Raw genomic sequence first — 12,233 nt, 5'->3', positions numbered from 1 at the left:
TTCTCTGGGTCTCTGAATCTGGCACAGCCAGGAAGAAAACCGAGGAGTCCCAATTCCAAGCCCTGGCTCCAACCTGTATAACACATACCCTCTTAATCCTGTGCTATGCCAAACTATTTTGTGAGGCTACGTTCCTTAATGTTTATAAGGTGTTTTGAGTTCTTAGGGTGGGAGATGCTGAGACTGTCATAGTAACTACACATTATGGAATCCATCCCCTTTTGGTCTTTCTGCTATGATTTTCCACCAGATGCCATCCCTTATGTGCTACTCCAATTTTAGCTGCTCTCTGCACATACCCATAGGGAAGATTTCATATAAAACTTTCCAGCTCCCAAAATCTAATGGATTGCACACATGTGCTGGTTAGTTATCTTCTGTATTGTGACACCCTCCAATACCACAGTACAAGGTTTGTTTCTGATCCCTAGAAAGAACCTACAAGATTTATGTAGACCTTCAGTTTAGAGCTGTGCAGCAGATCTTGCTGGCTTAGGGTCACCTGGGCTTTTTATGAATTTCGGTTCACAGCCCCCGAGACTCACATGGGAGTTTAGGTTCAGATAATCTCAAGACGAAACCTAGCTAGAACTGGCTGTTCCTCATGATTTTAACACAAAATCCAGCTGGTTTAAACTGACATAGCTCTATCATTGTCAATGGAGCCATGCTGATTTACACCGGCTGAGCATCTGGCCCCAAAATTGAAATCCCTCCACAGATCCCGGAGAAGGAGAGGGAGTTAATCTTGAATTCAGGCTCGGATCCTCAAAGGTATTTAGGGTAGGTGCCTAAATACCTTTGAGGATCTGAGTGTCAGTTCTAAGTTTGTCTGAAACTTAACCCCAGACTCCTCTAAACTATGTCCTCTGGTTCACACTGAAACTCTTTCCTGACTTCATTCCAATTCAGTATTTAAACTCTGCCTCCCAAAATTCCTCATGCAGTTTCAGCTGGATATAGTGGTATTTTTCTTCACTTCTCATCCAAAACTGCTGTGTATTATTGTTTGCTGTTAAATACAGATGCTGTGCTCCACCCCAGAACTGGCTGCATTTCATTGCTGAGAGAGCAATCATGTAAACAGCTACTGCTTTTCATTCCAGAGGTAGCTACCTTTTACTAGTAGATAACATGCTTCCTGCTAGAACAGCTGCCATGTTCCACTCCAGAGGTGGCTGCCTTTTGATGCTGTATGAAGTAATCCCTGCATTTATATTAATTTATTAGGTAGATCAGTCAAGTGTTTGACTATATCAGGATTAGATATGATTATTCTTAATAAAGAGGATAGACAGCTTCACTTCAATGTTTTGTTTATTCCTCAGGGTCCGTGTATCGGAACCAAGAGACGCAGACTATGCATCATCTCTTTGCCATGTTGGTGCTGCTGCATATGCAGGTTTGCCTGCCATTGGAGATCTGCGAGTGGAAAGTTGTGCTCAACGAATTTGATAATCTGGGTGGGGACCAAAATGTGTTTTTTAGGCAACATCCAGTCCCTAATGTAGCTTCTGTGTTCCAGAATCTGACAGATTCGGCTATAGATCTGAATGATAGAAATTCGGTGAGTGTAACATTTTCAGAAAGCTGGAGGAGGTGGAGGGGTGGGGGGGGGGGGGATGAGGAATATAGAACAGGGCTGGATTCTGCTCTCACATCAGCTCAGATCCCATTGGGCTCAATACTCCATTTTGTTGCATGCAAATTTGCCTGTGTAAGGTTGAGAGGGTTTAAACCTTCCCATTAATACATTTCACCTACTCAACTCTCCTTAGGTAATAATCCTTTTCACGCTTACCTTGGTGTAAATCAGGAGTCACTCCACTGAAGTCAATGGCGTTACACTGGTGTAAAACCTTTACAGCCCCCTGAAAAGTCATCTACCTTGAAAGTTTATTTGTTTGTCGCAGCATGAAGAAGGTTCCACAATAGTCTTCATGCTTAACCATAGATGGAGATCAGTGTGGTCTGTCTAGTTTTAGGTAGGCGTGGAAGGATTAGATTTCTATTGGTAAAAGTCAATAAACATTGATTTCATAAAAAGCATCATACACATATTGCTAGCAGGTCACGGGAAGTGATTATTCCCCTCTAAACCAACAAAAACATATCCATTGATAATACTCGAAATTTACAGATCAACAAAGTAAGAAAAAAGCTGCTTGAAAACTTATTAGAGTTTGGTTTATGGCTACTCACTTTGTATATTTTGACATGTGATGTTGACAGTTTGTGTTTTAACATCTATAAAGCTTTAACTTTTTGAATCTCAACATCTACTGTCAATAAGTAATTATTGTCTGATCCCACGCATGGTCTGAGGTCCCATAATTTCCTGCAGTTGCAAAAATTTAAATTGATAAAAATAAAAAACATGCTTAAAAGTAAGCATCGATATTGTCCATTGAAATTATTAAAAAAATTAAAATCAAATTCTGCCAAGCATGTTTTTAGAACAGGCGACTCCTGGGTTCTGTTTCCCATTCTGCCATTGGAGTGCTGGTGGATGGTCCACTGTAGAAGAATGTGGTATACTGTTTGCAACAGGAAAGTAGGATGTATTCCCAGCTCTGAGAAGGAGAGCGGTTCACTGCAGGGGAGTTGGAGTCAGGATTTCCAGGGTCTATTCTCAGCTCTTTTACGATTTGAGCAACCATATGGATGCTGGGAAGTGGAAGGTGAACCAACAGCCCGTTTCACCTAGACCACTAAACTGCCCTGCGATTTGTCTTTGAGCTAGAAGAAAAGTCCCGTTTAGCATCTGTCAACCCAAAGTTTCAAGGCTTTTTTACTGAAATGTCTGCTTCTCCTTTCTTACAGCACTACCTGGGCTTCCCGTACTACCTGAAAATCAATCTGACTTGCACCACTCAGGTACAGTAAAGAGATCTCATTGCAATTGAAGCGTGCGGCCACCAGGGTCTGCATATATGGCCACCGCTGTTTTTTAAAATCGATGCAGTTAGTAATAACCGTGTAACTTTTATGGTATTATTAATAGTACATGTTATTCTTTACATTGGAAAGATTTATTATTTTATTTACATGACACTTCCAAATAACCGTGTGAGTAGACTGTGATCAGTATAATATTTTAACTGTCAAAATCGTGGCCACTGTGAATTTGCTATGGCTGCAAAAATTCATTCGAAAACCGTGAATCTGGAAATGACTGAAAAATCAGCCCCACCCGGTGTTTGTTGGAGGTAACTGCCTTAGGCCCTGTCTATGGTAGGCATGCTTTGCCAGCATAGGAATACAGGTCTATGACACCAGCAAGGCGCTCAGGCTGTCTAAACGTCCCCCGCGCTACCCTGGGAGGGAAACAGGCTATAGTGGGAAGGGCATGAATTTGTTGGTATAGCCATGTGTATGCTAGTGACTTCTGCTGGCCCAACTTTGTCAGTCAGGGATCACCCCTCTTCCCACCCACATTGCTAGCCTGGCAAAGTCTGTGGCATAGGTCTGGCCTTAGGTACTTACATGGTGCCCATCATTGTGTTATCTGAGCATCTCATAATCTTTAATATATTCATCCCCACAACACGCTATCAGGCAGGGCAGGGCTGTTTTCCCCCATTGTACAGATGGGGAAACTGAGGCACAGAGTAGTTAAGGGCGCTGCCCAAAGTCACACAGGGAGTCTGTGGTAGAGCCAGGACCTGAACTCATATCTCCCAAGTCCTAGGTAAGTGCCCTAACCACTGGGACATCCTTCCTCTCCTTGTGTAATGTGCTGCATCCATCACTCTCAGAGCATTTTACCGACAAGGATAAGTGTCCCTATCCTCATCTCACAGGTGGGGAAACTGAGGCACAGAGCAGCAACTTGCCCAGTGCCATGCAGCAAGGCAGTGGCCGAACAGGAAATTGACCCCATGGCTCCAGAGTCCCAGGCTAGCACCTGTAAGAGCTACACTATAAGGGCTTCAAGCAGCGATCGCATGTGATCCTCCAAGCTGACAAAAGCAAGGCTGGCTGTGTGCTCAGGGCAGAGTGCTCAGCCCCTCGGCCTGGTATCTCCCCTCTTTCCTCTATTCCTTCTCTCTAGGACGCGGCAATGGTCATACGCAAGGCTCACTTGACCGGGCTGAGGCCCATTGTGACTGTAACGTTTGAAGGACCCGTCAATACAGTGCGTAAGAAACCTGAGCAGCTGCAGATCCAGATGAAAGCCGCCCCTTACAGGCTTCAGGGTATTTGGCTTCTGCTCTATTTCAGTGCAAAAAACAGTGGTTCCCTGGGCAGGTGATTGCTGGTACTACAGCCTTGCAGATCCAGATTCTACTCTCTGATACCTGAGAGAGTTTCTTTGATATAGGGGTGAAATTCCCACATGCTGAGAGCCAGCCCAAGGATCAGGCACCGCTTAAGTTTCCTTCTGAGGGTCTAAATGGGACTTAAGTGGCTCATCAGACTTTGTGTTGGGCCCCATGCCCACGGGGGAATCACACCATAGCTGAGTCCATAACCTTGCCCTGGGAATCTAGAGAGACAAGAGTTAGTTGTTTCCTTTTGGTCTCTGGCTTCTTCCCTGTTTGCTGGAGGAAGTGAAGAGATGCTACATCCATGAGAGCAAGACAGCTGGATGGGGAGGTAGAGGGAGATGGTAGAGGGAAAGATTAAGGAAGAGAGAGAAATTGCAAAGGGAAAGACAGAGAGATGTCCGTGGTCGGATTCTCATTTATGCCAGGGCCCCCACTTGAGAAGCTCTGGAAACGTGAAAGGGGCTCAGAGTGGGCAGAAAGAACCCCCTGGAGAAGGAATTCTGCAGCTAGTGGAAGGGCTGTTTACTGGCCTGCCATCCCTGGGCGTAGAGGGCAGATCAAGCCCTCCAGCCCCTTCCCCCCACTTGGCTGAAGGTCTGGCCAGTTCTCTGCTTCCATCAGAAGCAGAGCATAAGTCACAGCAGCCCCAAGGCTGCTCTAACATACTTCAGAGGCTGGGCAGGGCCTTGCCCAGCTCCAGAACCTGGGTAGCCCAAAGGGCTTTAAAGCCACCTTTGTCCCATCCCTGTCCCAAGCGCAGGAGTGGAGTGACTGAGAATCAGCCCCCACCCACCCTGCTCATGTGAGAGTGCCCGAGGCTCATCAGGGGATCTCTGTCTCTTGGGCATCGACAGGACCCTGTGCCAGCGAAGAGGTTTGCCAGATGTGCTGGTACACACCTATGCCCATGATGAACAGGAGCGTGGTGATGGATGTCCTGGTGGAGAGCAGTGGCCTGGGCCTGGAGGTGGACAGCAAGAGGTGAGGAGGGCTGACGCTGCCCAGGTACGCTTTGTTCCACTTATGGCAGGGACAGCCCCGGACCCCCAGGGCTGCCTCAGTAACTTGCAAGGAGTCAGAGGGCTGCCCGGAAGGGAGGGAGGCAGCAGCTGCCCTCATCTTAAAGGGGACATGCAGAGAGGGAAAACTGGGCTTCTGCCCTTTCACCGTCGGGGAATGACTCTCATCAGTGTGTGCAGCGCTGTCAAGTTGGAGTACAGACCTGAGAAGGTCCACCCACCCATCCATCCTTGGCATTTATGTGGCAGTTAGATAGATATTTGTAGTGTAGTAGCTGTGTTGATCCCGGAGTGGGGGGAGGGAGGGAGGGGAGAGAAATTAAGTACAGTATAAACCCCTTGGATGAATGAATATATAGTACATCAGGAGAGAGAGAATAATTTTATCATCCATCTGTCCCCTTATATAGCTAGATACATCTATCCTATACATGGCTATCTATCTATCTATCCATCCATCCATTCCCATACCTGGCTTTCTGTCTATCTATCCATCCATCCTCTCTGGAGATTTGTACCCATCTATTCTGGGCCTTTATACCACTTTTGACTTTAAAGATGGTGGTGTTCAGTTCCTCTTAGGGGGCACTCAGCACCTCCCCGGACTGGGTCCTTTGAGGAATATGTGGTGCCTGAGTTTAAACCCTAAATTAGAGAGAGAATACAGCTCAGAGCCTTAATACTGCAGCTGACCTGGGGATGGTCTCAGCTTTGCAATTGGGATCTTCCCAGATGAGTGCCATCTCTGCACCTCAAGATATGACTCCATTCAAACACAGAAGCATTGTGGGAAACGCCCTGGCCTGTAAATCACTTTTTTAAAATGAATCCAGACAAAGGTATTTTTTATAACTCGTTTTTTCTTTGCCATTTATAGATTTTATATGAATATTAATGGCTACGTGAAGGAAACTGAGAACGGTTTACAATCTTCCCTAGGAGAGAAGGTAAACTGTGGTAAAGGGTTTGTCTTTGCTAGAAAAAAAGCTGTGTTCTTAACTCATGTTAGCTAATACGAGGTCAAATCCTAGAGAAGACGAGGTAGTTTTAACATGAGTTAGAATAACACCAACCTCTTTTGTGGTGCTTTTTATCTGTAGATCTCAAAGGAGGGCAGTATCATCATCCCCATTTTAGAGATGGGAAACTGAGGCACAGAAAGGGGAACGTGACTTGCTGAAGGTCACCCAGCAGGCCAGTAGCAGAGCCAGGAATATACTCCAGATCTGCAGAGTGCCAGTTTAGGGCTCTAACCGCTAGGCCGCACTGCCTCTCTACCAAGCCTGGCCAGGCCAACACCCATGCTGCCACAGCTTCCCTGCTATCGGTCCCCGAGCTAGCTAGATTAAAGCTCGCTCACGTGTGTCCATGCAAACTATAGGCCCACACCCCGACTGTGGTGTAGACACACCCTCATGTCAAAGTGGTATTTCTCCCCTGATGCTGTGGGCACCTTCTCGGTCAGTGTTTCCCAAACAGTGGGTCATGGGACGTTTCTAGATAGGTTGAGGACCCCGTGCGAAAGGGGACCCCAGGGTATGTGGGGCAAGGTGGAGAACAAAGACCAAGGATCCAGTGGATCAGAGCTAGGCCCTCAGCTTTGGAACAGCCTCTAGGAGGACCCCCTTCAGTGTGCCAAACCCCCAAGGGGTTCCACTCTTCCTGCACTGGGTAAGCCATGTGGGTGGCCTCGCCGCCACCTGGCCTGAACCTCTGGGCTCCAGTTGGCTGCTTCGCACCCTGAGCTCTACCCTTGAAGTCCAGCTGAGAAAACCTCCTGGGAGGGCTTTTTCCGCCCCACAGGGATAAATGCACTTCACCCAGGCTCCCAGCACTTGCAGTGGCTGTCAGAGAGGCCCAGGAAGCCCTTAGGTCAGCACAGAGAACTGAAGGTTACAGTGGAGACTCTTCTAGTCAGCCCAGAGCTCAGCTAAGCTGTAGCAAACCCCATGTTCAAGTGCTGTATCTCTCCGTCAGTTTCCCGGTGAGAGCCCAGACTCCTTTCCACAGCCACTCTTACCCCCCCCCACACACACACACACACACACACCTTTCCAGGCCTTTGTTCCCCATCTTCCCTGCTGAGAGGTGGGTAAAACCATCTCCCTCTGTGCTGCGGGTTGCTAGGTATCAATGTCCTGGTGATTGGATTTGCCTGAGAAGATTCTCCATTCATATGGGGTTGGTCAAACCAGGAGATGTTCATACATTCATCTCTGAGCCTGCCCTGAGAGCAAACAGTTCTTTCTTCCACCATGGGGTAGCCATGCAAAATATGAGGGAAACTGAGGCACACATTGGCTTCATAAAAATATTACAGAAAATTCCCACTTTGTCACAGCGAGCCCACCCTGTATTCACACTGCAGCAGTGGTTCCTGTCCCATGGGGCTTCGGCTCCCCACTCTGAGCATTGCGAGCTGGGTTTGGTCCACGCAGGTTTGGCTCGGTCACGTCGGAGGAGCAGCTGCAGTTGCTGTGTCGGGGCACAAGGTGCTGTGGAGGGTGGTTGGTGCCCCCTTAGCGGGGGGAGGAGGAGGAGGAGCCAGGAAAGATGAGAAAGGTGCTGGAATATGATTTGGGGGGCCTCCCCCCACAAATGTGGACTCTATGCGGGTTGCAAATGTAAGCAGGGGAATGGGCTCGCTATTGTGGGGAACTTTCCTTGCTTATACACTATCCCGGTAGAGTTGGCTAGCAAAAGGATTTGAGTCCCTGCTTCCACTCCCTTTACCCAGAGGCCCACCTGATCTCGAGGGCTTCCCTCCCACTTTTCTGCGTGGTGGGGTCCCTGTAACCCTGAAAAGGCTGGGCCCAGGATTCCTGGGGCTCAACCCCCAATTTTGCCGGTCCCTTAGGCCAGGGGCTAGGGTGTCCCCACTCCAGGGTACTAACTCTGCACTGAACACTTCCCTGACCCACTAATTATTCCATACAGTGCAAAGCAATACAATGTATTAAACAAACAGCAATCAAACATCAAATAAAAAATAAGAAAAGAGGAGAAAGGTTAAAGGAAAACACCCAGCACTGCCCCTGGCATGGGGGCACCACAAACAGTGTTTCCGGGGTGTAAGGAAGGTTCACGGTCTGTGTCACACGTCGCAGGCCCACTGTCCAGGCCCTGGCTACGCTGCAGGGATGCAGAGAGTCAGATACTTGTTGTGGCGGTGGCCACACGCTCCCAGGGTCCCCCTCACTCTCCTCAGCTGCTCACCACACCCAGCTTCAGAGGGCTCCAGCCCCAACTCCTGCTTCACTCTGCTCGGTGCAGCTGCGCTCGGCTTGGCTCTCTGGGATGCCCCTCTGGTTCTGCTGCTGTGGGTCGGGTCGGGTCAGCTCAGCTCAGCTTTCTGTGCTCCTCTCTTCTAGCCTTCCAGCTGCAGGCTCCTTTGACCTTAGCTCTAGTCTACTCTGCTCTGCTCTGCTCTGCTCCAGTATGCCCAAGCAGGCAGCTCCAGCTCACAGGGGGGCTGGGCTCCCCCCACCCTCCTGGCTCCCTTATTGGCCTGTCTGCCCTGTCAATCAGGCTGACCTGAGTTGGCCTCTCTCCACAGGCCCTGGGGGCTGTGTCTGTTTCAGGGACCTGTTTCCTCCAGAGATGGCGAACCAAAAAGACCCACTAAGTTTCAGTAAGGGGCTAATAAACCCCTTTCACAAAAATTGACGAAATGCAGTTGGTGGGTCACCTTGGTAAAAAGTTTGGAACTGCTGTTCTAGGTTACTGCACTGAAGGATATGATGTCACTGGACAGCCAGACCCGTCCCATTTGGTCCACCTTCAATCAAGCCCCTGTGTTGATCCTCGGGGGGTTCCAGGCTTACAAAATCATCCTGGTCTCAGACTCGGAGTTTGCAGATTTCACTGCAGTGGAGGTAAAGAAAGCCAGGGAGGGGGATCGGGTCCCTTCAGAATGCAGCTGCAGCGGGACACTCCCACCCTTTAGAGCTCAATCCCATTGCCATTGACGTAGGAGGGATGTCACTGCAGATTTACACCGATGGAACAGGGATCAGAATCGAAGCCGTTGTCTGAAAAGTGGGTCCTGTGGTGATGCTGTGGTGTCACGTGTTTATTTGCAAGGTCTGATTCCACATCAGGTTGGCTCAGTTTACAAGTCAGGAGAGGGGAAGGAAGATAACTCATGGCTAGAAGCGGGAGTCAGAACTCCTGGGTTCCATTGCTGCCTGTGGGAGGGAGTGTAGCTAGTGGTCAGAGCTGGGGACAGGGAGTCAGGACTCCTGGGTTCTTTTTCCAAATCCAGGGAGGAGTGCAGTGTAGTGAAGAGAGCAGGCTGCTGGTGTGTTGTGAAACAGCAGGAGCTGGTATAATTGCAGTCTAGCCTCTGGTATCGTATTTTTGATTTAACAACAATGATATAACATATATTTATTTTGCCCCTTTCATGCTGAAGCGTATTGCAAACTTAATCGATATTCTCTACCAGCGCTGGGCCTGATTTGGATCTCATTCACAATGGTGTGAAGTGGGAGGTATGCCACTGAAGGCAGTAACGTTATGCTGGCATGCAGTTGTCATGAGGTCAAAATCTGGCCTTCTTTCTCCAGTGATCTCTTCACGCCACTCCCAGAAACGTGATCACGGCATTGTCAGTAAAACATCAGGGAGCAGATCCTGAGCTCTACTGACCGCAGCAGTTTACCCCACAGAGAATTTGGGCTCAGGTTGTTTAGTGGAGAAGCTGAGCCAGATCCCAGATTCTGATCTCACCTCCCCCGGGCCCAGTCTTGCACTAGTGAAGTCACTGAGGCCTGGGGTCTTCTCATGATGCCGCCTTCCTTCGCTGCCCTGTGTTGCTGGCTGCATTGCTTCCCAAAGGTGTGAAAGTCTCTGAATTAGGAATCTGAACTAAGCCGGATGGCATGCAACAGGAGTGTTTTCCAACAAGTGATTTACAGCAGTAAAAGCAAGGTTAGCCAAAGGAAATGCTCAGAAAAATGATGAGTAATCAGTTCCCTAAGAAGATTACAGAGCTCTGCCGAGAGAGGGGAAGTTAAACAAGACAGAACTGGTAGGAAGGACAGCTAAAGAAGTATGATCCACTGAAGAACTGTGGGCCAGACCCAGGCGGGGTCCCCAGGGAGAGTCTGCATCTTGTGAATTAATTTACAGCAGCACAAAGTGAGTGTAAAACGCTGCCTTTCAGACCTGAGAGTGCCCGCTTGGCACTGGGGTCAATGACAAGGCTCAGGGAGACAGAGGAGCAGGCCTTGGGAGCTTTGCCGCTGAGTGAAATGGGAGCAGGATCAGCCTCTAACTGAGATCAGGATCTGGTCCACTACCCCTCTGTTCTCTCTGTGCTTCAGGTGGGGATTGACAGCTGCTGGATCGGGTCTCTGAACTGCCCTCTGGAAGTGTACTCCTCTGGCATTTTCGATGCCATCGCTACAGAAAGCGTGCTCTTCATCCGCCAGAACCAGCTGGTCTATTACTTCATTGGGAACTATTCTGTCCTTTCTCTGCATGTACCAGGATCTGGTAAGAGACACCAGAGATGGCCAAGACCCATCAGCTTCCCCACCCCACGGGTGTTATACTTATAAAAGAAAAGACTGGCAGGATCGTATTCAAGGGGACAAGGCAATATGCCACGTTTATTGTACATGTAAGAGTATCAAAAAGCAATCACATGCACACACACATTCATACCCAAGAAGTTCTGCAAGCTGGTGTCATATAATTACCAGTCCTTTTATGCGTTGCTCGAGCCAGCCTAGTGACCAACTAGTCTGGGCATGAAGAGGGACTGGGTCTGGGAGCCAGGCCTCTGTCGGTTGCGAATCCGATGCTCCAAGATGATGATTGCAGAATGCAAAGTTTCCATGTTCTTACCCCCATCTTTTATACTTGCTGGCTCTCATGTAAGTCTATGGGCCTTGCTGTGTTATACTGCCTCCAGGTTCAGTATGGTTGTTAATCACCAGCTAATTGCAAGCATGACCATTCTCTTATTTCTGTACTTTGTCTGTTCCCAGGGAGGATCCTTCTGTACTTTAGGGTCATTTATTTGCACTTTAGGTCGTTGATATGCATTCTTTGGCCTTCTGGGTTAGAAGGATGGCAGTCGGCATCTTCACTCCCCTTTCTGTTATCAGAGCAGTTAGGCTGGTGACTTTTGATGCCCTGCACATACCTTCCTCACTCACACACACAAAGAGAATTCATCAAGATATTTTTAGGTTCAATAGTACAAGTTTCAGGAAAGAGCTCACTTCAAGAAACTAACAAGATGGAGTTCACTTATGCCACATTAAACAGTGCTATACCATTATCATAACAGTAAAGGAAAAATCGATATCTACCTCTGTCTCACTTATACAATAAAACAAAGAGTCTGCATCTGATTCGTTTACACAGCTCCTGGGGATGGCTCACAAGGGGAAGGAGGTGTCGTGGTTAGGAAACTAACCTGGGAGGTGGGAAAAAGCAGTTTAATTCCCTGCTTTGTTGCGGAGTTCATCTGTTACCTTGGGCATCGCTTAGCTTCTCTGGACCTTAGTTCCTGCAACACAGGAATGGTAGCACTGGGGTACCTAAGACAGAGTATCTCTCTTCTCTCTAGCCCTCTGGACCCGTGTGCTGAACAAGGTCTGCGTGTCAAAACTGAACCCTGTGCATTTCCCCCACAACGACTCCGAGTACGTGATTGCTCTAGGAGGGGGCTGGCAGGAAGGAGAATTCTTCCTTGGCACCATTCACGGTATGACATGCAGGCCGGATCCTCGCCCCGGGAGCTGTGCTGATTCATACCAGCACCAGCTTAGGACCTGACCCAGTGTTCCACTGACTGGCTACCACCCTCTTAGAATGTTTATTGCTCCATCCCCTTTGCACTGGTGTCACAGGTACGTCATTTAGTGGTGAAGGGAGCTGGACTGGGAGCCGTGGGAGAGGAGACCACTCTGTGTCTGTATATGAAAAA

General features: G+C 48.6%; 1 protein-coding gene across 1 annotated transcript in view; it reads left to right on the top strand.

Moving 5' to 3' along the window:
* Positions 1-1,360: 1,360 nt before the first annotated feature.
* The window catches only part of CATSPERG (cation channel sperm associated auxiliary subunit gamma), a 38,396-nt gene continuing 27,523 nt past the window's right edge, over positions 1,361-12,233 (top strand). The window contains exons 1-8 of the mRNA XM_067557250.1: positions 1,361-1,567; positions 2,824-2,877; positions 4,055-4,199; positions 5,126-5,252; positions 6,168-6,237; positions 9,010-9,165; positions 10,618-10,789; positions 11,874-12,011. Coding sequence (XP_067413351.1) covers positions 1,361-1,567; positions 2,824-2,877; positions 4,055-4,199; positions 5,126-5,252; positions 6,168-6,237; positions 9,010-9,165; positions 10,618-10,789; positions 11,874-12,011 — 1,069 coding nt within the window. The remainder of the gene's footprint in view (positions 1,568-2,823; positions 2,878-4,054; positions 4,200-5,125; positions 5,253-6,167; positions 6,238-9,009; positions 9,166-10,617; positions 10,790-11,873; positions 12,012-12,233) is intronic.

The sequence above is a fragment of the Emydura macquarii genome, unplaced genomic scaffold (assembly GCF_026122565.2).
Source record: "Emydura macquarii macquarii isolate MOO-44397 ecotype Brisbane River unplaced genomic scaffold, CSIRO-AGI_Emac_v2 contig_1790, whole genome shotgun sequence".
In the NCBI taxonomy this organism is placed as follows: domain Eukaryota; kingdom Metazoa; phylum Chordata; order Testudines; family Chelidae; genus Emydura; species Emydura macquarii.
Note: the sequence above shows the minus strand (reverse complement) of the source record. Positions and strands in the feature narration are given on the sequence as shown.